Below are 27,934 nucleotides of genomic sequence, written 5' to 3'. Positions count from 1 at the left end.
TTTAGTAGAGTATATTTCTGTACTGAAAGACCTCTCCGTGTTTAGTTTTCCACCAAGCTTCTCATATAATTCTCTTAGGTTTCTGAGGCAGGCAATTTGCGCAAACATCAGGAGTTTCGTTTTAAAATAACCAAGCGAGCAAGAAGGCAACCTCCCAGCCCATAACCCCCCTAAAAGTGTGTCCAAATGACTTGAGTGTCAGTTGTACACAAGCCCCTTGCAATACAGGCCCAGACCAACCCACACACACAATTTAACATTATTCTCAGATTTAATTTAAAGAGACATGATATTCAAAGTACCGTTTCAATAAATCAACACACAGTATAAGACACAGCTTGAATGTTTTATTCTCATGTTCAAACTGTTAATGGGAGAAAAGTATTGGATGCCATATACTCTACTTACTATTGACATAGCTTATCAGTTTTGTCGGCAGCATCCTCTTAACATTGTGTCTTCTACTCTTTGAGATCCCTAACAGTGTTTCTGTGGTCTGCATCCTGTCCTCTATCCTAGATATTCCTGATCTGGTGTCTCCATGGTTCTTCTGTCTGTGTGAGGGTCTTTTATAGCCCCCCCCCCACACACACACACACATACACACCTCGCTTTCCCTCCCCTGTCCCCCTCCAGCTGCTCTGTCACCCATGTCGCCAAGGGGACAAGGAGAACGTGGCGTTTCCCTGGATCAAAATTTACGAGCAATTAAAAGACGGGCGATGTGGAGCATCCATCAGCCGGTGCCTCTGCCAGGGTGGGTGAAGGGGCCGCAGTAAACCACACGCTATATACTTTTATATCTGTTTTCTCTCCAAAGAGGGAAGGTTATGGCAAAATGATGTTTTACGGTCCACAGTTCGGCAGGGATGTAGACATCTTTCATGAGACGCTGGCTTGGAGGTCACAGCCGAGGGAGGAAAGACAGAGAGGAGAGTGTGCGCGCTGTGCTGTGTTGTGCTGTGTGTGTCTTGTATTGATGTGTATGTTTAGTTGCAAGATACAAAACGCGGAGGCTGTTAGTGTGTGTGTAAGGGATATGTACCATCCTATGGTCCATTAGTTACTACGGTAAGAGTGACCTGATTACTTTGTTGTTGTTTAAGAGGACACAATTCAAACGTGCTTCTCTTCACTCAAAGACACACACACACACACACACACACACACACACACACACACACACACACACACACACACACACACACACACACACACACACACACACACACACACACACACACACACACACACACACGCATTAGTATACAGAGACAAATGCACACACACACACAAATGCACGCACACATGTAAAAGCACACATAAAAATGCACAAACAAACAAATGCACACACACATTGACACGCAAAGGTACATTACCACTAATTCACAAAAAAATGCACACCGAGTCTCAAGCATCACCACGTTCTCTCTCTATTTCTGTCTCTCAATTTTTCTGGCTCTATACGACAGGCCTAGACTCATTTGCATCGTTAATTGCATTGTAATGCACTTTTAATTTGAAAACGGAGGCAATTAATTATTTTGATATGGAACAAAATGCCGCAAATGTAAACATTCTAATAGTTCTCCATTTTTCAAAAAGGGGGATTGGAATCTTATCTCATTTGTATACCATTTCGCTGCTCATTCTCCTTGATATTCACTTTGTCTTTACAGGGACGGCACCATTTCTTTGATATTTTCTCTCAATTATTTTCCATCCAATCTTCCACGGTATAATTACAATAGTTTCACCTATTCTATCCAAAGAGATGAAACGAAATGAAGCCTGTTTGGACGTGCCGTGCTCTGGACTGTATCCTCCCCCAGTGCTGACACACTCAACTTGCTATTTTTGGGTCAGACACTTCAAGTGAAGATACTAACCAGAGATACATTTTTTCCACTGTCAACCACGTGATCAATAGGTGTCAGTGTTGAAAGGAATACAAAGTTATATGAGGGGGTGCCAGAGTAGCTTCATTGGTGTGGACCTGGGATTGCACTGGCACTGTTCCTCTGTCAACCTGATACCAATGAAATAGGATGGACGCATGTCATTTTTTGCTCTTTTTCTCCAGCTCCATCACTCTCTCTATTTCTTCCCCCTCCCTTCTTTCAATCTCTGCCCCCTTCTCTCTCTGCGTCTCCTTCCGCCTCTCTCACTCTGCGCCTCCTTTTCCGCTTCCTCTCTCTCTCCCTCTCTCTCTTTCTCTCTCTTGCTCCAGAAAGGGCAGGCAACTCACTGACATCCCAGCAGGCCTAGCAACAGCTAATAAATTATGAGTGACAAGCCTTTAGACCAATAAAAACACTGCCATATTTCATGCACAGTAAATCTGATTGCAGATTGCGCTGGCGTGTGGCGGCTGACATGTTTATTGTCGCCATGGCAATGGGAGCTGGGGGTCGGTCTACGACATCAGTGTTTCTAAAGCTCCATAGTCTATATGGAGGTCACACAGATCAATTCTGGGTATACACTCGCCCCCCTTTCTCCTCTACATCAACCTCCTGTGAAAGAACTATTCTATCGCACCCCTTGAGGCCTTGCAGTTGCTCCTATAACAACAGCCATCTGTCCTCAATACAGTACACACATGTCCCCAATGAAACCTTTAGCCTACCATGTTAAACGAAACCACAAACTACACAAACACCACACGTACACAACACATACACATCATTCATGCACAGAAATACTTCTCCCAACACAGCTATAACTCAGTTATAACCCCACTATAACCATGTCCAGGCCCAAAGACAATCGTTCCTGAAAAGTGAGACGATCCTCAGAGAACCAGAGGAAAAAACCCATCCCAGATCCCACTCCCTACCCAACGGACTTCTTTACACCTTTAAACGCTTTGTGAAGACTCATACATTTCCCCTCTTTAATGTGTCTTTTCTGTTAACCATGTTTTTCAATCATCTTTCACTTTACCATCGTAGTTTCACTTTACCAACTGTTCTTGACCTGAAGAATAGCCAGCATCATCACACTCTCCCGTAATTTCTACTGCACACAATATCTCCTCTTAGCCTAATCTTAACCTAAGATATGTGACATTTTATCACCATCTCCTACAACTGTACCCATTTTAAGTGACCCGAAACCCATGCACTGCTCTGACGGTCTTCATCCACACAATGAACCATTAGTTGTAATTACTGAGGCCAGTGCAACAGTATGATCAGGGCATTACCCGTCCTCAGACACATCACATACATTGATGTATTTCAAAAACAACTGCATTGTGATGAATCATTATAATCTAATTAATCTATTCTTCTCAGAGAAACAGACTGGTTATAATCTGTTTTATTACATATCGCTGAGAGAGAGAGAGAGAGAGAGAGAGAGAGAGAGAGAGAGAGAGAGAGAGAGAGAGAGAAGGATTCAACCAAAAGAAAGAGAGAGGAGGAAGGAAAGAGAGAAATAAATACAGTATATAAAGATGGAGACAAAAAGACAGATTAAAAAAAGAAGAGGAGGAAGTGACTGATAAAGATGCAGCGAGAGTAGGGAGAGAGATAAAGAAGACAGGGGAGAAGGGGGAGAGTGTAGGGAGAGAGATAAAGAAGACAGGGTAGAAGGGGGAGAGAGGAGGGAGAGAGATAAAGAAGACAGGGAGAAGGGGAGAGAGTAGGGAGAGATAAAGATAAAGAAGACAGGGGAAGGGGGGAGAGAAGATAAAGAAGACAGGGGGAGAGAGGGAGAGGAAGACAGGGGAGAAGATAAAGAATAAAAAGACAGGGGGAGAAGGGGAGAGGGGAGAAGAAGGGGGAGAGAGATAAAGAAGACAGGGGAGAAGGGGAGAGAGTAGGGAGAGAGATAAAGAAGACAGGGGAGAAGGGGGAAGGAGGAGATAAAGAAGAGGGGAGAAGGGGAGAGAGTAGGGAGAGAGATAAAGAAGACAGGGGAGAAGGGGGAGAGAGTAGGGAGAGAGATAAAGAAGACAGGGGAGAAGGGGGAGAGAGTAGGGAGAAAGATAAAGAAGACAGGGGAGAAGGAGGAGAGAGTGGGGAGAGAGATAAAGAAGACAGGGGGAGAAGGGGAGAGAGAAGACAGGGAGGGGGAGAGATAAAGAGATAAAGACAGGGGAGAAGGGGGAGAGAGTAGGGAGAGAGATAAAGAAGACAGGGGAGAAGGAGGAGAGAGTAGGGAGAGAGATAAAGAAGATGGGAGAAGGGGGAGAGAGTAGGGAGAGAGATAAAGAAGACAAGGGAGAAGGAGGAGAGAGTAGGGAGAGAGATAAATAAGACAGGGGAGAAGGAGGAGAGAGTAGGGAGAGAGATAAAGAAGACAGGGGAGAAGGGGGAGAGAGAGAGAGAAAACACATTACAACTCTGAGACTGATCACTGCGATGCCGTTGCTCGACTGACATTGTAAAGGCGTTGTAAACGCGATGTAGAAGCATTTATACGACGTGTGGAGGAGCCTGCCGCTTAAAGCATCTCTCACTCTGACTCTCGCCTCGCACATTAGGAGAGAGTGCTTTCATTTTCCTGAGCCCTGCTCGGTGCAGTAAATCAGAGCATCGATACATGCTCAGACACACTCGTCAGGCACATGCATGGTGACACTAACAATGCTACTTCTCCCCTGCCAAAATAATTTATTCCCAAGTTATAAAAGAGTGTCTATTTTACAATGTGGGTGTGATATCAGTAGTATGGTATAGTATCTGAGGTGTATATATGCTGTCTGAAGTGTAAATCAAATCAAATGTTATTAGTCACATACGCCGAATACAACAGGTGAAATGCTGACTTACGAGCCCCTAACAAACAATGCAGTTAAAAAAAGAAATATGGATAAGAATAAGAAATAAAAGTAATAAGTAATTAAAGAGCAGCAGTAAAATAACAATAGCGAGACAATATACAGGGGGGTACCGGTATAGAGTCAATGTGTGGGGGGCACCGGTTAGTTGAGGTAATATGTACATGTAGGTAGAGTTATTAAAGTGACTATGCATAACAACAGAGAGTAGCAGCGATTTATAAAGGGAGGGGGGCAATGCAAATAGTCTAGGTAGCCATTTGATTAGATGTTCAGGAGTCTTATGACTCGGGGGCAGAAGCTGTTTAGAAGCCTCTTGGACCTAGACTTATCACTCCGGTACCACTTGCCGTGCGGTAGCAAAGAGAACAGTCTATGACTTGGGTGGCTGGAGTCTTTCACACTTTTTAGGGCCTTCCTCTGACACCACCTGGTATAGAGGTCCTGGATGACAGGAAGCTGGGCCCAAGTGATGTACTGGGCCGTACGCACTACTCTCTGTAGTGCCTTGAGGTCGGAGGTCGAGCAGTTGCCGTACCAGGCAGTGATGCAACCAGTCAGGATGCTCTCAATGGTGGAGCTGTAGAACCTTTTGGGGATCTGAGGACCCATGTCAAATATTTTCAGTCTTCTGAGGGGGAATAGGTTTTTTCGTGCCCTCTTCACGACTGTCTTGGTGTGTTTGGACCATGTTAGTTTGTTGGTGATGTGGACACCAAGGAACTTGAAGCTCTCAACCTGCTCCACTGCAGCCCCGTCGATGAAAACGGGGGCGTGCTCGGTCCTCTTTTTCCTGTAGTCCACAATCATCTCCTTTGTCTTGATCACATTGAGGGAGTGGTTGTTGTCCTGGCACCACACGACAAGGTCTCTGACCTCCTCCCTATAGGCTGTCTCATCGTTGTCGGTGATCAGGCCTACCACTGTTGTGTCATCGACAAACTTAATGATGGTGTTGAAGTCGTGCCTGGCCATGCAGTCATGAGTGAACAGGGAGTACAGGAGGAGACTGAGCACGCACACCTGAGGGGCTCCTGTATTGAGGATCAGCGTGGCGGATGTGTTGTTACCTACCCTTACCACCTGAGGGCGGCCCTTCAAGAAGTCCAGGATCCAGTTGCAGATGGAGGTGTTTAGTTCCAGGATTCTTAGCTTATTGATGAGCTTTGAGGGCGCTATGGTGTTGAACGATAAGCTGTAGTCAATGAATATAATTCTCACATAGGTGTTCTTTTGTCCAGATGGGAAAGGGCAGTGTGGAGTGCATCTGTTGCATCATCTGTGTATCTGTTGGGACGGTATGCAAATTGGAGTGGGTCTAAGGGTTTCTGGGATAATGTTGTTGATGTGAGACATGACCAGCCTTTCGAAGCGCTTCATGGCTACAGAAGTGAGTGCTACGGGTTGGTAGTTGTTTAGGCAGGTTATCTTAGTGTTCTTGGGCACAGGGACCATGGTGGTCTGCTTGAAACATGTTGGTATTACAGACTCAGACAGGGAGAGGTTGAAAATGTCAGTGAAGGGGCCTCCCGGGTGGTGCAGTGGTCTAGGGCACTGCATTGCAGTGCTAGCTGTGCCACCAGAGACTCTGGGTTCGCGCCCAGGCTCTGCCGCAGCCGGCCGCGACCGGGAGGTCCGAGGGGCGACGCACAATTGGCCTAGCGTCGTCCGGGAGGGTTTGGCCGGTAGGGATATCATTGTTAGGGAGGGTTTGGCCGGTAGGGATATCATTGTCTCATCGCACACTAGCGTCTCCTGTGGCGGGCCGGGCGCAGTGCACGCTAGCCAGGTCGCCAGGAGTACACGCCCTGGTAAACCGTCTGGCCCCGCGGCCTTGTGAATGTTGACCTGTTTAAAGGTCTTACTCACATCGGCTGCAGAGGGCGTGATCACATAGTTTTCCAGAACAGCTGGTGTAGGATACACGTGATGTCTGTGGGACTGTTTGGCTGTAGTATGTGTGTGGTGTCCGTATCATGTTCCTAGTTTGTATGTGTGTGTGTTTGTGTGTGTGTTTCTGTATGTCAGTGCATGAGTCTATGTGTCCTGTTGATGATATGGTAATGGCTGTTGTATGAGCGTTGTTTGTAGGCTACGTGTTACAATAGTCAGTTTGTAGGCTACGTGTTACATAATCAGATTACTTTTATGAGTAAACGAGTAAAGTATCATTCTTTTTTCAAATTGGGTAATATTATTACAGTTACTTTGTCTACTAATGCTAACTTTACTTTCAGAACCATATCTCTGCCTGGCGCGTTTCCATGATCTGATCTCAACTTAATTTAGATCTCGAGTGAGCGGAAAAAAGTTGTTCGGAGAAATGTCATGACAGCTATCCCCATAAAACATGTATAGAGGGTAAACCTCTGATCTTTGCCATTAATTGCTTCTGTGGTAGTGTCAAGTGTGTCATCTATATGTCTCTATGGGTCCGTGTACGTGTGGTCTATAACCAGAACTGGCGGCTCGAGAGAAAGATTTTGAATGAAAGGATAATAAATCTGTACAGATCTTTGGCTTACAGTATATATGGCTAATTAAGCAGCACTTGAGAAGCACAGGAAAGCAGTGCCACAAATGAAAGGAGACACTAATGATCAAACCTGAGTTAGTAAGTAGCTCGCCTTACTCCCCCGGTAGTCAAACAAACCCCAGGGGTACGTGCAATGCCACCGGGGGTACGCCAAATAAAAATGTTATTCACATTTCAACAAAAAAACATTTAACAAATTTTTTTTTTCTTCACATTTTCAAACAGTCCATTTGTATTTTCCAAAGGGGCTATATACAGTGGGGCAAAAAGTCTTTAGTCAGCCACCAATTGTGCATATTCTCCCAATTAAAAAGATGAGAGAGGCCTGTAATTTTCATCATAGGTACACTTCAACTATGACAGACAAAATGAGAAAAAAAATCCAGAAAATCACATTATAGGATTTTTAATGAATTTATTTGCAAATTATGGTGGAAAATAAGTATTTGGTCACCTACAAACAAGCAAGATTTCTGGCTCTCACAGACCTGTAACTTCTTCTTTAAGAGGCTCCTCTGTCCTCCACTCGTTACCTGTATTAATGGCACCTGTTTGAACTTGTTATCAGTATAAAAGACACCTGTCCACAACCTCAAACAGTCACACTCCAAACTCCACTATGGCCAAGACCAAAGAGCTGTCAAAGGACACCAGAAACAAAATTGTAGACCTGTACCAGGCTGGGAAGACTGAATCTGCAATAGGTAAGCAGCTTGGTTTGAAGAAATCAACTGTGGGAGCAATTATTAGGAAATGGAAGACATACAAGACCACTGATAATCTCCCTCGATCTGGGGCTCCACGCAAGATTTCACCCCGTGGGGTCAAAATGATAACAAGAACGGTGAGCAAAAATCCTTGAACCACACGGGGGGACGTAGTGAATGACCTGCAGAGAGCTGGGACCAAAGTAACAAAGCCTACCATCAGTAACACACTAAGTCGCCAGGGACTCAAATCCTGCAGTGCCAGACGTGTCCCCCTGCTGAAGCCAGTACATGTCCAGGCCCGTCTGAAGTTTGCTTGAGAGCATTTGGATGATCCAGAAGAAGATTGGAAGAATGTCATATAGTCAGATGAAACCAAAATATAACTTTTTGGTAAAAACTCAAATCGTCGTGTTTGGAGGACAAAGAATGCTGAGTTGCATCCAAAGAACACCATACCTACTGTGAAGCATGGGGGTGGAAACATCATGCTTTGGGGCTGTTTTTCTGCAAAGGGACCAGGACAACTGATCCGTGTAAAGGAAAGAATGAATGGGGCCATGTATCGTGAGATTTTGAGTGAAAACCTCCTTCCATCAGCAAGGGCATTGAAGATGAAACGTGGCTGGGTCTTTCAGCCTGACAATGATCCCAAACACACCGCCGGGCAACGAAGGAGTGGCTTCGTAAGAAGCATTTCAAGGTCCTGGAGTGGCCTAGCCAGTCTCCAGATCTCAACCCCATAGAAAATCTTTGGAGGGAGTTGAAAGTCCGTGTTGCCCAGCAACAGCCCCAAAACATCACTGCTCTAGAGGAGATCTGTATGGAGGAATGGGCCAAAATACCAGCAATAGTGTGTGAAAACCTTGTGAAGACTTACAGAAAACATTTGACCTCTGTTAATTACCCTTTGTTGGCAATGACAAAGTATTGAAATAAACTTTTGCTATTGACCAAATACTTATTTTCCACCATAATTTGCAAATAAATTCATAAAAAAATCACACAATGTGATTTTCTGGATTTGTTTTTCTCATTTTGTCTGTCATAGTTCAAGTGTACCTATGATGAAAATCACAGGCCTCTCCCATCTTTTTAAGTGGGAGAACTTGCACAATTGGTGGCTGACTACATACTTTTTTGCCCCACTGTATTTGAGTGATTTCTTTCTCTCTCGCCTGAGTAGCCTTGTTTCACTGCCAAAAATTAAATTAAACCATCTAGTGTTCAGTGAAATAACAACACAATGTCAAATGCAAGTAGTCATGGCAAGGAGTCATGACAGGGAGACATAGTGGAGTGGTAACACGTGTGCAAGCACTTGCTCCCAACGCCACTTGGGTACACTGCAGCCTCCACCGCGAGGCTCTTGCAGCCAAGGAAATGCCTGACAGCTTGAAAGACGTTTTGGACACTACAGTGAAAATGGTAAACTTTGTTAAAGCAAGGCCCCTGAACTCTCATGTATTTTCTTCACTATGCAATGATATGTGCAGCGACCATGTAACTCTTTTACAACATACAGAAAGAAGTGCGCTGGTTATCAAGGGGCAAAGTATTGACACGTTTTTTTTTAATTGAAAGAGGAGCTTAAAGTTTTCTTACTGACCATAATTTTCACTTGTCTGACCGCTTCCATGATGATGAGTTTCTCACACGACTGGTCTATCTGGGTGATGTTTTTTCTCGTCTGAATGAATCTAGGATTAACAGGGACCCTCCGCAACTATATTCAATGTGCGGGACAAAATTGAGGCTATGATTAAGAAGTTGGGAGCTCTTCTCTGTCTGCATTAACAAAGACAACACACAGGTCTTCCATCATTGTATGATTTTTTTGTGTGCAAAAGAACTCAAGCTTACGGACAATGCCAAATGTGATTTAGCGAAGCACCTGAGTGAGTTGGGTGCACAATTACGCAGGCACTTTCCCGAAACGGATGACACAAACAACTGGATTCGTTATCCCTTTCATGCCCTGCCTCCAGTCCACTTACGGATATCTGAACAAGAGAGCCTCATCGAAATTGCAACAAGCGGTTCTGTGAAAATTTAATTGAATCAAAAGCCACTGACAGATTTCTGGATTGGGCTGCGCTCGAGTTTCTTGATTTGGCAAATCGCTCTGTTAAGACACTGATGCCCTTTGTAACCACGTACCTATGTGAGAGTGGATTCTCGGCCCTCACTGACATGAAAGCTAAATACAGGCACAGACTGTGTGTGGAAAATAGTTTAAGACGAAGACTCTCCACTACAACCCAACATTGCAGAGGGATGTGCTCAGAGTTTCAAGGACACCCTTCTCATTAACCTGTGGTGAGTTATTCACCATTTTCAATGAACACATAAGGTTTCATGTGTAAGATGGATAAAGAAAGAGCAAAATGATGGATTATTATTATATTATTATTTGTGCCCTGTTCCTATAAGAGCTTCCCACGAGCCGGGTTGTGACAAAAAACTATTCACACGCATTCTTATGTTTAACAAATGTATCGTAAAGTGTGTGTGTGGCAGGCTTACAATGATGGCAAAAAAAACATTTGAGAGTGCGCTGACCCTGGTGTAACTAGTACCTATCGTGGACGTGGTACCCTGCTCCGTTGACACTCCATTCTGGCTCTTTGGGGTCGGGGACCTTGGCCGTCATGGCGATCAGATGCTGCACATCCCTCCATGTCAAGTCAGGACTGGGAAGATAAAGACGAATATCATCATGAATGTACAATACATTAATGTACAATATGTGTATTGTACACTCCATCAAACCATAGCAAGAAGCATTCATTCCTTTATGATACTCCTGATACTCCCTTATGACGAAATCTAGAAGGAGTTGAACATGTGAGACATACACAGAAACACATGTAGGCTATACACGATTTGCTATGAAACACGTATATTTTGCTGAGCAGAGAAAGTGGACACACGTGAAGATGTGGGCCTGCCATTGTACCCATTACTGCACATCTTCTACAAGTGAAGTCATCTGTTTAAGCTTAATAACATTGGCGAAAACTACGAATTCAACAAAGTATATTGGAGACGTAACAAAGGGGCTGGCGTAAAGAATGAATGGAGGAGTCTTTTAATCTCGAGCAGGGTATTCTAATACAGCAGACTCAAGTGTCATGTCAAGCAATATACTAATGGAATCCAATTAAGACCTTTAAACTGCACAGAGAGCTAGAGGATATTAGCTCCATTTTCTCGAACAAAAGACCAAAGGGTCGTCAAGGAGAGCCTTCTCAGGATATAAAAAAGCATAAAGGAAATTGGGTTTTCTCCCTTTATCCACTCATTATTGCTGGCTAAGAAAATAGACTTGAATGTAACCTAAAAACGCCGTTGACCACCCATTTCTAACATTAAGTTCTCGGACTAAGTAGCACCGGTATCGGCGTGGACAGCCGCAGAGAAGCTGTCACGTCTGCTCACGCAAAGGCACAACAAAGTTGATTAAAGGCGGTTGATCTGGTTGTGGCGGCGCCGTGTCAAGCTCACGTACTGTACACGTTGGTGTCCTTTACACCACACGATCTGCTTGTAGCCAAACTGCACTGTGCCCAACTACAATGTCCCGGTGTTTCGGTTTCAAAATAGTGTCTTTTCAACAAATCCCATTGAGACAATAAAGCATTTGTTTAAATTGTGGAGTGGGGATCTACATGCTCGATACAACTGTCATTTTACATCTACATTTATGTTAGCGAACACTCTTATCCAGAGCAACATACACACAGCACAGTCATATGACAATCCCAAGGCCATGGTTAATACAAGAACATCCGTAATGCCACAACCCATTTGTTGTGCTGGAAGACGTAATCTATGGGTAGGAAATATCAGACAGTCATCCAAGCCATTCCAGTCACATATAGGGGGAAAATGCGTTCAAAAAGCTTTCCATTACAATGGAAAACAAAACAAACAAAAAAACTGGCAACCAGCAAGTGCAACCGGCGACTGCTAAACAGCACACCACAGGAGGAATACCACCAATAATAGAAAAGATCAAAAATAAAACAAAAGGAGAGCACGGCACACTCAATTATTTTACGCTTTGATTTCAAAGGGCTCCAGAGTGGGGAGCTGGGCTTTCTACTTCTGAACTGTTGCTCACAGTGTGCGTGTGTGCCGTATTAAATATAGGCAGTGCTGCGGCGTGATTCGGGCGTGCACTCCACCCCCCCCCCCACGCCCCCTCCACCTCCCCTCCTCCATCCCCCACACCTCCGGTGAAATCAGAGAAGCCCCCCCCCCCCGGCCCCGGCTGGTTTGCATAAAGCAAACGAAATTAAATTTGCTTTGCTAAATCAAAGCTTGTATGGTATTCCAAGCTGCTCTCTCTGGGACAAATTACTTCAAACGGCCTCCTTTGTATCATAACAGAATAAAAAAAATCAGCCCAATCAGCGCCTCTCCAAAACCCTCGACTCAGGAATTAATTATTGAACCCTGGCGCGGATTTCTCTGTCTCTTAGCACACAGTGACACAGATCTATTTATTTGGAAAAGAGCATTTTGCCCTTAAAAACACACTATTGGCTGGGAACCTGATGTAATTTATCTGTATATTTGTGGGTGTGTGATCTTCCTCTTGCTCCCTCTTTCTTTCTCCCCCTCTTTCTTTCTCCTCTCTCTCTCTCTCTCTCTCTCTCTCTCTCTCTCTCTCCCTTTCTCTCTTTCTATCTGTTTTGGCACCACATCTCTGTTTCCCCCCCTACAGGCATGAGCAGGGTTTGGGCCACAGCAGAAACAGCCTCAGAAAGCTCAGAATATCTCCTGGCATTTTACCCAGGACAGCCAGAGACAGAACTACTAAATATGCCCCAAAACCCTCCATAGCAGCCACCCTCTGTCCACTTGCCAAGCCCCACAAACCCTCCCAAACCCTGGGCAGACGTCTGAGTGAGTGAACACACAACTGTTTACAAATCCCCAGTTAATAGGATCACTCCTCATTGACTGCTCTGATGCGTTTGATGTAATCTATTAGCCGTATGATAGTCAGTGTGCTGGGCAGATCAATAACCATGGACTTCTTATTACTCCACTGTTTACTGTTACTCCTCTTTACTGCTGCTGGTTAGGAATAGCATGCATGTTTAATGGTGTAGGGTGTATGTGTGTGTGTGTGTGTGTATGCGCGCTGATGCGCGTGTGTTTTATGTGTGTCTGTGTGTGCATGTGTGCAGTGTGCATGCTGGCGAGTATAGGAGCTGTGAGTGTCTGATATCTGTAAGAGTTATTTCCAAGTGAATGCTCTGTGTTTATTTTTTGCCCCTAATAAGGGAAGATGTTTTGTGTGAATCTGTGTGTGCATGCTGGAGTATATTGCTGGTGCTGTGTATAGCTGTGCGTATGCATATGTGCGTGTGTGTGTATATGTTTTCGAGTGTGTCTCTAGCTTGCTGGTATAACTGTGTTTCCAATTAAGTTGAACCACAGGCCGGATCAATGCGGCCCCTCTGTGTGTAGGAATGAGCAGCCCTGGGCCCTCGGAGCATGCCCACAAATAATTTATCACACACACAGGGTCTGGGCAGGGGGAAGAGGATGGGGTGAGGGGGGAGGCACAAGGACAGAGTGTCCAGCCCACAGGAGGAAGATATGGTGCAGAGAGAAAGAGAGAGAGAGAGAGAGAGAGAGAGAGAGAGAGACAGAGACACAGACATAGAGAGAGAGACACAGAAAGAGAGAGAGAGAGAGAGAGAGAGAAAGAGAGAGACAGAGAGAGAGAGAGAGAGAGAGAGAGAGACACAGAGAGATAGACAGAGAGAAGGTCAGGACCTGCAGGAATAACACTGTCCCTGTTTAATCATTTACATGAAGACAGAGCAAATCAACAATAAACAATTTATTTCTGCACTGGGGAGGCTACAGGGAGGAAAAGAGGGGAAGGGAAAAATCAAAACTAGGGTAAGTACAGAGGTCGAGGGAAAGAAAGTGATAAAAGTGCTGATCTATATATATATATATATATATATATATATATATATATATATACAGTTGAAGTCGGAAGTTTACATACACTTAGATTGGAGTCATTAAAACTCGTTTTTCAACCACTCCACAAACGTTAGCTTTGGCAAGTCAGTTAGGACATCTACTTTGTGCATGACACAAGTTATTTTTCCAACAATTTTTAACAGACATATTATTTCACTTATAACTCACTGTACCACAATTCCAGTGGGTCAGAGGTTTACATATACAAAGTTGACTGTGCCATTAAACAGCTTGGAAAATTCCAGAAAATGTCACAGCTTTAGAAGCTTTTGTTGGGATAATTAACATCATTTGAGTCAATTGGAGGTGTACTTGTGGATGTATTTCAAGGCCTACCTTCAAACTCAGTGCTTCTTTGCTTGACATCATGGGAAAATCAAAAGAAATTAGCCAAGACCTCAGAAACAGAATTGTAGAGCAAATTGGGAGCAATTTCCAAATGCCTGAAGGTACCACGTTCATCTGTAAAAACAACAGTATGCAAGTATAAACACCATGGGACCACAGCCGCCATACCGCTCAGGAAGGAGGTGCATTCTGTCTCCTAGAGATGAATGTACTTTGGTGCGAAAATTGCAAATCAATCCCAGAACAACAGCAAAGGACCTTGTGAAGAAGCTGGAGGAAACAGGTACAGAAGTATCTATATCCACAGTAAAACAAGTCCTATATCGACATAACCTGAAAGGCCTGCTCATCAGCAAGGAAGAAGCCACTGCTCCAAAACCGCCATAAAAAACAGACTACGGTTTGCAACTGCACAGGGGGACAAAGATGGTACTTTTTTGGAGCAATGACTGAAGGGTATATCTGCGTGATAAGTGTGATGCTTGTTATTCAGGAGGGTATGATCTGTTAGAACATGGCACTCTAGCCTGGGCTTGACTATCTCATCTTAGGAAGGAAACATATCTTCAGCTAGGGTACACATCGCATTAGGATCCTCTGAAGATGCACATCCAACCTTATTAGAGAGAGAGAGAGAGAGAGAGAGAGAGAGAGAGAGAGAGAGAGAGAGAGATGGACTACATACAGAGTCACTTACACACACCAACACACGGTCTGACACACACCCGCACACTCATTAACTACACAAATCAGCACTGCGCTGGTTGTATTTAAAGGAGATCACAGGCATGTAGTTATTGGACGAGGCCTAATTGATAAAACCATTAGTAACACTTGTGCAGATAACAGATAGGGAGAATCCTAGTCTGCGCACAGTCACTCCAAATGGGCTCACTTAGGCTTAAAGTACACCACACTAAAGATTATGGCCAAGTGTGGAGAGTTCCTATGACTCTGGCTCCATTTCTGGGAGGATTAATAGGGACATAATGGAGACAGAGCAGGGAGAGTGGAGCAGAGATTATGAAGATCCTGTCTTTTAGTGTGTTTCTGAGGTTGTGGGTGAGGTCCAGGGACCGTTGCATTTAAGGCCCTGATAATACGCACACCACACATAATACCCCAATCATCAGTTTGTGTCTCGGGGAGTGTTTGAGTTGAGACCAATTAGAGGGGTGGATCCTCTTTCACATGTGCTGTCCCCACTGAGAACCCGAGCTGATTACACCAACCCCTATAGAGCACCCTGCTATCCTGCTCTCAGTGGCTCAGACAGAGAGACAGACAGATGAAGACGAACAACACAGAGCGGAAGACAGGCGATAGAAGGGGGGGAGAAAAGGAAGAGAGAAAAAAGAAACAGGGCTGGAACAGACAGAGGCAGGGAGAGAGAGAGAGAGAGAGAGAGAGAGAGAGAGAGAGAGAGAGAGAGAGAGAGAGAGAGAGAGAGAGAGAGAGAGAACTGTCAGTCCACTGCGATTGGAGCAAATTAAAAGATAATTTGTTTGCGTTCATGTGTTTGAATACGGGGCCTTTCCCAGAGCGGGGCAGGCTGACCCCTAGCTGAGCACTGGCCACTGGGGTTAATGAGGAATCATCTCTCACACACATCCTCCATTAATAACCTGACCACAGAGTCACACCACATACTCGCACACAAACAGAGTGACAGGACATGCTTTCGTCTCGCCACTGGCCAGGCCATCACTGTACATAGGAACGGGTTCTCAGCTGACTTGTCTGGTTAAATACAGTTGTAATAGAATACAGTAAATGTAAGGGTAGAGCGTGGGGTTGTCATTGGTGCAGGGAGACTGGAGCGGTACAGACAGACTCTATGAGTGTCGGGGAGCGGGTAAAAGAGAGGGACGATTAAAGGTGGACTGAAGATGGAGGCAATGAACAGAGGCTGAGAGAACTAGTGAAGAGGCAAAGTAGCCAAAAATGGTGTTGGGAATTTTGAGAATGTAAAAGATTGAAATAGACGTACAGAATATTAAAAAGCTGTAAAGCTGATGAAACGATGGAATGAAATATGTGATATTTACATAGAGGGACTAAAGTAAAACTGGAAAAGAGATTTGGAGTCAACACATTGAACCAGGAGGAAAGAGTTGGGAGAGTAGACAGAGATAATTATTTTAATTGCACAGTGTGTGTGTTTTTTTGTACTCTGCTGGTTGTGGGTGTTATGACTGTGTGTGTGTGTGTGTGTGTGTGTGTGTGTGTGTGTGTGTGACTGCATGTGCTCTGCTCAGCTCCATTAAGACGTGAGGGGAATATCAGCCCTGAGATGTGATATATAGGTGCAGGTCATACAAGCCCTTAACCAGTAATGTCCTGGGAGCGCAACTCGCCCAGGGGACCTCCGGACCATTTTACAGCCAAGTGGGCGAGACTGGTGGAGCGGTAAAGCCCTGCCCCGGGATCATCAATAACACTGAGGAACGGCAGCAGGCAGACGCTACGGACAGCTACAGAGTTACAGAGCTACAATCACGACTAGGGCCCAAGTACACATACCAACACAGTGCAGAAAGAGAGAGAGAGAGAGAGAGGTTAGGAAATTAGGAAATACATTACATATACAAAAGTATATGGACACCCCTTCAAATTGATGGATTTGGCTATTTCAGTCACACCCGTTGCTGACAGGTGTATAAAATCAAGTACACCGCCATGCAATCTTCATAGACAAACATTAACAGTAGAATGGCTTTACTGAAGAGCTCAGTGACTTTCAAGCTGGCACCATCATAGGATGCCACCTTTCCAACAAGTCAGTTCATGAAATTTCTGCCTTGCTAGAGCTGCCCCGGTCAACTGTGAGTGATGTTATTGTGGAAGTGGAAACATCTAGGAGCAGCAAAGGCTCAGCCGCGAAGTGGTAGGCCATACAAGCTCACAGAATTGGACTGCTGAGTGCTGAAGCGCCTAGACCGTAAAAATCGTCTGTCCGCTGTTGCAACACTCAATACCGAGTTCCAAACTGCCTCTGGAAGCAAAGTCAGCACTATAACTGTTTTTCGGGAGCTTCATGAAATGGGTTTCCATGGCCGATCATCCTAAGCCCAAGATCCCCATGTGCATGTGATGAATCAAGCTTCAGAACATGGCAGTCCAACGGAAAAATCTGGGTTTGGCGGATGCCAGGAGAACGCTACCTGCTCGAATGCATAGTGCTAACTATAAAGTTTGGTGGAGGAGTAATGGTCTGGGGCTGTTTTTCATGGTTCGGGCTAGCCCTCTTAGTGCCAGTGAAGGGAAATCTTAACACTACAGCATACAATAACATTCTAGATGATTCTGTGCTTCCAACTTTGTGGCAATATTTTGGGGAAGGCCCTTTCCTGTTTCAGTATGACAGTGCACAAAGCAAGGTCATACAGAAATGATGTGGAAGAACTTGACTGGCCTGCCCAGAGCCCTGACCTCAACCCCATCAAACACCTTTGGGATGAATTGGAACGCCCAACATCGTTGCTCAACCTCACCAATGCTCTTGTGGATGAATGGAAGCAAGTCCCTGAAGCAATGTTCCAACATCTAGTGGAAAGCCTTCGCAGAATAACTTTTTATTTTACTAGGCAAGATAAGAACAAATTATTTTTTTCAATGATGGCCTAGGAACAGTGGGTTAACTGCCTGTTCAGGGGCAGAACGACAGATTTGTACCTTGTCAGCTCTGGGATTTGAACTTGCAACCTTGCGGTTACTAGTCCACTAGGCTACCCTGCCGCCCCAATGGAATGGAGGCTGTAATAACAGCAAAGGGGGAACCAACTCCATATTATTGCCCATGATTTTGGAATGAGATAGTTGACGTGCCCAATGGTACAACTACCTGAGACAAAATAATCTGTGCCTCTTGATCTGGGAGTGAAAGCTCTAAAATAAAAAGCTGCAAAGCTTCTATTCCATAAAAATAAAATTCTCCAAAATAAATAGTCCTAACCAGATCTGGAGCAAAATATTCAGTAGTGTAATTTTACCAATTGCACTATATATGGAAGCGAAATTTGTGGTCCAGCCTGATTATAATCATTGGGAGAGAAACCCACTAGAATATCCACGTGCAGGTTTCTGCAGAATTGTCCTAAAAATCCAATAGAAAGTACCAAATAATGCACGCAGAGCAGAACTTGGAAGATTCCTTTGAATTGTAAATATTAAGGAAAGTACACAAACAATTTAGCACCATTTGAAATTAAGCCCCAAAACACCCATTCAATTCAAAGCGCTGGAAACCCAAGAGCTGAATCCTGAAGAGTCCCCTATGTCAGCTGTTATTCTGGGTGACAGAGAAATCGCAAATTGTACTGCCAGATATGTACAGATGAAGTTGGAAGATTACATACACCTTAGCCAAATACATTTCAACTCAGTTTTTCATAATTCCTGATCCTAGTAAAAATTCCCTGTTTTCGGTCAGTTAGGATCACCACTTTAGTTTTAAGAATGTGAAATGTCAGAAGAAATGTAGAGAGAATGATTTATTTCAGTTTTGATTTCTTTCATCACATTCCCAGTGGGTTAGAAGTTTACATACACTCAATTAGTATTTGGTAGCATTGACTTTAAATTGTTTAACTTGGCTCAAACGTTTAGGGTAGCCTTCCACAAGCTTCCCACAATAATTTGGGTGAATTTTAGCCCATTCCTCCTGACAGAGCTGGTGTAACTGAGTTGGGTTTGTAGGCCTCCTTGCTCACACATGCTTTTTCAGTTCTGCCCACAAATTTTCTATAGGACTGAAGTCAGGGCTTTGTGGCGGCCACTCCAATACCTTGACTTTGTTGTCCTTAAGCCATTTTGCCACAACTTTGGAAGTTTGCTTGGGGTCATTGTCCATTTGGAAGACCCAAGCTTTAACTTCCTGACTGATGTCTTGAGATGTTGCTTCAATATATCCACCTAATTTCCTCCCTCATGATTCCATCTATTTTGTGAAGTGCACCAGTCCCTCTTGCAGCAAAGCACCCCCACATGATGCTGCCATCCCCGTGCTTCACGATTGGGATGGTGTTCTTCGGCTTGCAAGCCTCTCCCTTTTTCCTCCAAACATAACGATGGTCATTTTGGCCAAACAATTATATTTCTGTTTCATCTGACCAGTGGTTATTTCTTCAAAAAGTACGATCTCCGTCCCCATGTGCAGTTGCAAACCGTAGTCTGGCTTTTCTCTGGTGGTTTTGGAGCAGTGGCTTTTTCCTTGCCGAGCGGCCTTTCAGGTTATGTCGATATAGGACTCGTTTTACTGTGGATATAGATACTTTTGTACTTGTTTCCTCCAGCATCTTCACAAGGTCCTTTGCTGTTGTACTGGGATTGATTTACACTTTTCGCACCAGAGTACATTCATCTCTAGGAGACAGAACGCGTCTCCTTCCTGAGCAGTATCAAGGCTGCGTGGACCCATGGTGTTTATACTTGCGTACTATTGTTTGTACAGATGAACGTGGTACCTTCAGGCGTTTGGAAATTGCTCCCAAGGATGAACCAGACTTGTGGAGGTCTACAATTTTTTTTCTGAGGTCTTGACTGATTTCTTTTCATTTTCCAATGAAAAGAAGAGGCACTGAGTTTGAAGGTAGGCCTTGAAATACATCCACAGGTACACCTCCAATTGACTTAAACTATGTCAATTAGCCTAACAGAAGCTTCTAAAGCCATGACATAATTTTCCTGCATTTTCCAAGCTGTTTAAAGGCACAGTCAACATAGTGTATGTAAACTTCTGACCCACTGGAATTGTGATACAGTGAATTATAAGTGAAATAATCTGTCTGTAAGCAATTGTTAGAAAAATTACTTGTGTCATACATACAGTAGATGTCCGAACCAACTTGCCAAAGCTGTAGTTTGTTTACAAGAAATTTGTGGATTGGTTGAAAAACAAGTTTTTAGGTCAACTTCAACTGTATATGATTGCCATAGCCTGAGGGACATCCCATGAACATTAATTCCCTGGAGTTTTTACATTGTATATAACTTACAAGCAATACATAGTGTAACCATCATTCTCTTACATTTTGTTATTAATTTATTAGCCATTGTTTATCTTATTAAATTAAATGAATCGACCAAATATGACACAATACAACATCAGTAGTGTTGTGCCTGTATACTTTATCTAGTTTTATTACTACTACTACTGAAATGAACTATTGTTATTACATTTTAGTAAACGCTCTCATCCAGAGCGACTGAGAGGGAAAGGGAGCTACTTGAACTTAGACATAAAGATGGGAAACTAAGACCATTAATAGATGCAAAGCAAACTACCTACAGTAAGCCATGGAATGTCGATGAAAAACAGATAGTGGAGAAAATGATGTGACAGTTGAGTAAGGGTCAGGAGGGGAGAGGATGACCAAGGCTTACTTGGCCTCCAGGACAAGAGCCAGAATCCCGGCCGCGATGGGTGCAGCACTGGATGTCCCCGCAAAGTGGGTAACACAACCGTCCCCTAGATTGGACACTGTCACCTGCAGAGCACACAACAGAACACTATACATTTTAGTTGCAACTGAAAAATATAGTGGTGTACACACACGGCAACACATTTTTTTAACGTGCAGGGTACGCTCTTAGCAAAAAATGTGCTATCAAAAACCTATAAGGGTTACCCTTTGGAGAACCCTTTTGGTGGTTCCAGGTCAAACCCTTTTGGGTTCCATGTAAAAAAAAAAAATGTGTTTACATCCCTGTTAGTCAGTATTTCTCCTTTTCCAAGATAATACATCCACCTGACAGTTGTGTCATATCGAGAAGCTGAATAAACAGCATGATCATTATGCAGGTGCCCCTTGTGCTGGAGACAATAAAAGGTCACTCTAAAATATGCAGTTTTTTCACGCAACACAATGCTACAGATGCCTCAAGTTTTGAGGGAGCCCGCAATTGGCATGCTGACTTTAGGAATGTCCAACAGAGCTGTTGCCAGAGAATTTAATGTTAATTTCTCTACCATGAGCCACCTCCAACGTCGTTGTAGAGAATTTGGCAGTACGTCCAACCGGCCTCACAACCGTAGAACATGTGTATAGCGTCGTGTGGGCGAGCGGTTTGCTGATGTCAACGTCGTGAACAGAGTGCCCCATAGTGGTGGTGGGGTTATGGTTTCGGCAGGCATAAGCGACGGACGACGAACACAAGTGCATTTTATCAATGGCAATCTGAATCCACAGAAATACCGTATCTGTGGCTAACAGATCCATACCTGTATTCCCACATGTGAAATCCATAGATTAGTGCCTAATGACTTAATGACTGATTTGCTCACATGAACTGTAACTCAGTAAAATCCTTGAAATTGTTGCATGATGCGTTTGATATTTTTGTTTGGTATAGTTATTTAGACCATGCACCTGGGACAATTGTTGAATGTGTGTACACTCTTTTTTAACCAAAGAAACACATTCATACATAGTTAGCTATTATGCTCTCGGGTGAAGATTTCAGTGAAGCCACACATGGGGGAACTGATTTTGTGACAGCGATCTCTCTCTCTCTCTCTCTCTCTCTCTCTCTCTCTCTCTCTCTCTCTCTCTCTCTCTCTCTCTCTCTCTCTCTCTCTTCTCTACTATACTCGACGGGTATCCTACAAAGCAATTTTGAGGAGTTAGCGAGGGAACTCTCAACTCGGGATAACCAGTCATATGAAAGTTGCTCACCTTTTACTGTAGCTAGGCGCATTTCTATGGCAACAAATCCTTCAGAACTAACCTGCTCCTCTACCTGCTCGGGTGCAGGTTAACCCAGGGCTACTCCACTTACCCTGAATGAAATGACTGAGTCACAAGTTGAGGACCGACGAAACCATATTCCCTCCCTCTTGCAAAGACTGTGTCATCATCCCATTCATTTGAGGAAGACGACTGAATACATATTTTATCAATCAAATGTTTCTGTCGTTGTGTTAAAATATAATTGCATTATACTGTACATCGAGCAATGACAGAATACATTTGAAACGTCACACAGTAAAACTTTTATATGGAAGTTTGTTGTCGATAGTGGTGGGAAAAAGGAGGCTTGTGGTTGTGCATTGATAAGCACACTGAAGTAGATCAGTAATAAAATAAAGACAGCACTTCTAAAAGCCTATTTCATAACATAAACCCATAAAGCTGAATTTGCAACGATACATTTTCTTTCAATTCGATTTTTGGAAGAGTTCCGTATTTTCGACTAACCGTGGGCAACATGCACATGCCGATACAAGCTCGCTACAGTTAGTGGCAGGCGGGCAAGCAACATCCACCGTCGTTGTACGGATGACGCCTGAGCTGAAATGTGACGCAAACTGAAGCTGGTTAGCTTTAGAAAACCTTGAGTAAATCTAGCTGGCTTTCGCAGGAAACACTTCTGACCATGAATGTGGTGACTGACTGAATGCCTCAGGGGAGTAAGCCTGGAAGTAGCAGTAGTCACAGTCAGTGGTAGGTGTTACTGGGTAATATTAGACTGTTAGTCTGTATCCATGGAGCTGAGCATACAGACATGTTTCTTTCCTGGCCTTCGACTTTGTCACACTCCTGAACTGAATGCACATCAACACCTCTCTTCCTTCTCTCGTTCCCTCTTCTTCTCCGCCGTTTCAGCCGCGGTGCCACGCTTCACCTCCAATTAACACTTGCGACTGTGTGTGTGTGTGTGTGTGTGTGTGTGTGTGTGTGTGTGTGTGTGTGTGTGCATCCACACATATCCGCCAGCCACATCCTGCCCAGCAGCCTCCCAGGTCAACCGTAAGGCCGCTATAAATATCACAGCAGTTAACAGGCTGCTAACAGGAGCTAAAGAGCAGTGCTGTACTCGCTCTCACACAGTGCCGAATACACACACACACACACACACACACACACACACACACACACACACACACACACACACACACACACACACACACACACACACACACACACACACACACACACACACACACACACACACACACACACACACACACACACACACACACACATCATCAAATAGGTATACACGCACGCACGCAGACACACCCACCCACACACACAGAGACTTACTAGGGGTAGTGTGTTTTCCAAACTGGCTCCAGTTAGAGTGACAGCCATGACAGCAGGGCAGGGCTCACCAAAAAAGGCGGGCTTGCCCATGTGAGTGACCGCACCGATGGCAATGCTGTAGACACTGTTGACATAGCCGTCTGCTCCACAGTGGTCGTTCACCAACCCACCATTACCAGACGCCCACACAAATATACTTCCTTTTCCACCTCGCCCCTGTATTAAGGTGAAAGAGAGTGGAGAGGGGAGTTGGTGGAAGGACAAAATTGAATAGAATAGAATTACATGAAATAGAGAAAAGCGAGTGTGCACGCGTGCATGAGTTTGTGTGTGTGGACGTGCATGTGTGCGTGCATGTACAGTATGGGAGTGTGTATACTTGCGTGCCTGCATGTACTTTTCCTGTGTGTGTGTGTTATCCTTGCCTTCTGTGTGCCCAGCCTCAGTGCTTTCTGTGTGAGTGTCCCCGGCCCGGCCATCTCCTGTCCGTCGTCCCGCGGGCCCCAGCAGCACACGTACACATCGATGAAGTCGTTGTTGAAGGTCAGAGACGTGGCCTCCATGGAGTCCGTCACCGTGCCGTCCAGCAGACGGATACCTGGCCGGGTCAAAGGTCAGAGGTCAAGGGGCAGAGGGAAGAGGTCAGGGGGGACAGTTCACTCCACGGATGATTTTTTTACTGCACATTTATTATGATACCGATCTAGCCCTGTGAATTGGTTTGAACAGCTGTTGGCTTTTAGAGTTATAGTATGACACTAGAATAAAAACAGTGATTTTCAGAGGATATTTTTATTCAAATGTCCCAATACATTTTCTTGTTGATGCATACTTCTGCTATGGTCTGTACGGCTGTATTATATTAGTGATCCTCACTAAAAAAATGAATGAATTACAACAACTCAAACCCAAAATGAGGTGTTAAATTAGGTCTGTATGGCTCAATAATAGTGTGTCCCTGTCAAATCCAAACACAAACACTGATTAGATATATTTCTCTCGTCATTCACAAATACAGACGAATATCAACACCTAAACTGGCTGCAATAGACGTATTGATTGCTGGGCTTCATCGAAGGAATGCACTGCAAATGCATTGTTCTGTTGTGGATCCGCCTGTGGTCCCTTTGTCCTCGTTATCAAGCCTCGGCGCTATGATTCACTTTAACTAGGTCTGCCTCCCAAAAACCCACCCTATTCCCTATTTTTTTGTGCACTGCTTTTGACCACGGCCCATCAAACGTAGTACGCTATATGGGAAATAGGGTGCCATTTGGGACTCATGCATTATCTCGCCAGCTGATGTCATAACCAATCACTGGCATTGCATTACCCTGTTGTCATTTGCCTTTTATTGAGCCATTTCATTACATTTGATGTGTGATCGTCCTCGTAGCATGTTACCACTGCACCGCTACATATCACATCATTTCTCTGGTAATATAAACATGGCTCTTCTCGTCTTCACGAATGCACTGTCACTCTACTGTTCATTGTCACCTCGCCTAGCGTCTCCTACTCAGTCCGACTGAGTCATGGAATGACTGAATCATAATGGTATACTGCATTAGACAATATCATGTCTCGTAGACAATGTATGTTTGTCAGAGTACAGTGCAATCCTATTATATGTACATATTATGGTACAACCATTCAACGAGACGCACATTTGAGCCATACGATCACTTCTACCGGTATTTCCTTCTGATAGATTACATTGGCATGGACGCGGGCAGTGTTGTACTCACCACCGATCCTGGCGTTGAAAGCGATGCCCACGCCACAGTAAGAGTTGTTGGCCTCCATGGCCACTTCCCCTGCACACCGGGTGCCATGACTGTGACAGGTCAGAACGTTATGTCGTACACATGCACACACAAACACGTACACACATAAACACGCAGGCACTCTTCTCACGCACACACAAAACAAAAAACGACTGTAACTCTACACAAGTTTTGACAAAGAACAACCCATTCCAAAAATGAGTAAACAAAACTTCAAAAGGAAAGATGACTGCAAATAGTGAGAGATGACAGGGGAACACGAAGAATGAGAGGGGGGTGAAAAGAGTGAGACGAATGTAGAGATTAAGAAGCGTGTTACCCGTTCTCCTCATCTCTGAGTGGCATGGGGTCATGGGAAAGGCCGTGGGAGCCACGCAGGTCAAAACTGGCCAAGGCCTCCTAGAGAGACACACCATAGTGTAATGTCAGGGAACAACATGGAGAGCATGTAGCCTGATCCCAGATCTGTTATTAGCTGTACAACTCTTATGGTTGTTAAGGGTTGGCTATACAGCACGATCAGGTCTGGCATCAGAATTGGGAGGACGTGGAAATGACACAGGAAGTAATAAAACATTACATTTCTAAAAGCATATTGATGTGTCATGATGGTCTTCTATGTGTTGTCCTGCTCTCTCATTCTATACGGGGACAAGCTGTTCACTGCGAGGGGAGGAGAGGACAGGCTACACAGCAGATGAGTGATGTGTGTCTATCGAGTCAAATGTGATCAAGGAGGTGCACTCGAGGAGACAGGAGTCAGAGTACAACCTCATGTAGCCATGCTTCAATCTCTCTTAGGCTGTACCTGAGTGCCAAACTACATGTTGGCATGTTGGCTTTGATCTGAACAGTGGCTCTCAGATGATAAATGATAGAAAGCAGTAGTAGCCAGTCAATTGTCTGGCAGTCAGTCCACTACAGCACCTCTACTCTGGGTGAGTTGGTGTAGAGTGCCGTCACCCCTAGACTCTGATCTTGGGTCAGTTTACCATTTCCCCCACTAATGGTTAGGTTTGGGATTCGAGGAGGAGAAGCTGATCCTAGATCTGTATCTAGGTTGAAACGTCACCCGAAGCAGTTAGCATCGCTCCACCATAGCTTCATCAATTTGACATGGGTGTTAATCTATCTGCTTTATAGCATTATCTACTGTACATACAGCAAATGTTTCATGAATGAATTGTGTAATGGCCCATTAGGACAGATGACATAGATGGTCACTTCAAAATAAACCGATCAAGTTTACTCACAAAGTTTCTCTTCAGATCCGTGTTTGTATGATCCACACCTAAAGGGGAGGCAGGAAAGTAAATATCAGTGTTTGTACATAAAAGCTACAAATGAGGGATACAGGAGCTAAAAGGGTGCATGATTTAACACGCAATGAGTCTGGATGTTCCTCCATTCTCTCTTCTTTGATCCTGAAGGGATTTCTAAAAAATGTAAGCGGTTTGGCTGGGAGAGAGAAGACGAGAAGAGGAGAGGAAAAAGAGAAAGAAAATGCAGAGGACAGAGAGGATGCAGAGGACAGAGAGGATGCAGAGGACAGAGAGGATGCAGAGGACAGAGAGGATGCAGAGGACAGAGAGGATGCAGAAGACAGAGAGGATGCAGAAGACAGAGAGAATGCAGAGGACAGCGAGGATGCAGAGGACAGAGAGGATGCAGAAGACAGAGAGGATGCAGAAGACAGAGAGGATGCAGAGGACAGCGAGGATGCAGAGGACAGAGAGGATGCAGAGGACAGCGAGGATGCAGAGGACAGAGAGGATGCAGAGGACAGAGAGGATGCAGAGGACAGAGAGGATGCAGAGGACAGAGAGGATGCAGAAGACAGAGAGGATGCAGAAGACAGAGAGGATGCAGAGGACAGCGAGGATGCAGAGGACAGAGAGGATGCACAGGACAGAGAGGATGCAGAGCACCTTGCATTTTTTTTCTCACTCATTGTATCCCTTCTATCTGCATCCTTCCACCCTATTCTCCCTTTCAACTTCAGCTCTGAACCAGCTCCCATGGAAATACAAATATGGGTTCTCTCCCTAGCCACTCTCTCAGTCTCTCTCTCTCTCTCTCTCTCTCTCTCTCTCTCTCTCTCTCTCTCTCTCTCTCTCTCTCTCCTTCAATCTCTCTATCTCTCTTGCCCCCTCTCTCTCTCCCCTTTTCTTTCTCCTGTGGAACGGGCTCTAGGTCCTTTTTCTGCTCTCTCACCCCATCTCTCTCTCTTTTCCTCCTCCCTCCATCTCCCCTCCCTCTCTCTCCTCCTGTGGCTGAGCCCCTGTGGACTCGAGCTATACTTTCTCAATCTGTCTCTATCTCTCCCTCCCTCCCTCCTCCCTCTCATCCCCATCACTCCATCTCTCTTCCCCTCTTTCTCTTCTCTCCTCCTGTTGCAGGGCCCCTGTGGACTCTCTCACAAACAGGCGAATGGAGGCCCCAGGAGGGCCCGGCCCGCTCTGCCACACACACACACGCACAAACACGCTCACACACACAGGACGCGCCAGCCCTTTGTCCCACGCAGGCTGTGCCGCCAGGTTGCCATGACAACCCGCCGTTGACCGAGGCGGCCTGATTGTGTTCATCTGTGAAGGGTTAGAGCCCGGGTGAGTACAAGCACACCACGCCTGGCCACAACCTCCGTCTCTCTCTCTCTCTCTCTCTCTCTCTCTCTCTCTCTCTCTCTCTCTCTCTCTCTCTCC

At 44.8% G+C, this 27,934-nt stretch overlaps 1 protein-coding gene across 1 annotated transcript in view; it reads right to left on the bottom strand.

Moving 5' to 3' along the window:
• Nucleotides 1-27,934, bottom strand: part of LOC135519992 (PC3-like endoprotease variant B) — a 153,609-nt gene that overhangs the window by 37,542 nt on the left and 88,133 nt on the right. The window contains exons 8-14 of the mRNA XM_064945288.1: nt 26,483-26,520; nt 25,549-25,628; nt 25,191-25,279; nt 23,868-24,040; nt 23,443-23,658; nt 20,780-20,883; nt 10,612-10,725 (exon numbers count right to left, since the gene is read on the bottom strand). Coding sequence (XP_064801360.1) covers nt 10,612-10,725; nt 20,780-20,883; nt 23,443-23,658; nt 23,868-24,040; nt 25,191-25,279; nt 25,549-25,628; nt 26,483-26,520 — 814 coding nt within the window. The remainder of the gene's footprint in view (nt 1-10,611; nt 10,726-20,779; nt 20,884-23,442; nt 23,659-23,867; nt 24,041-25,190; nt 25,280-25,548; nt 25,629-26,482; nt 26,521-27,934) is intronic.

This window comes from Oncorhynchus masou, chromosome 29, assembly GCF_036934945.1.
Source record: "Oncorhynchus masou masou isolate Uvic2021 chromosome 29, UVic_Omas_1.1, whole genome shotgun sequence".
Classification (NCBI taxonomy): Eukaryota; Metazoa; Chordata; class Actinopteri; order Salmoniformes; family Salmonidae; genus Oncorhynchus; species Oncorhynchus masou.
This window is presented reverse-complemented; position numbering and strand designations above follow the sequence as displayed.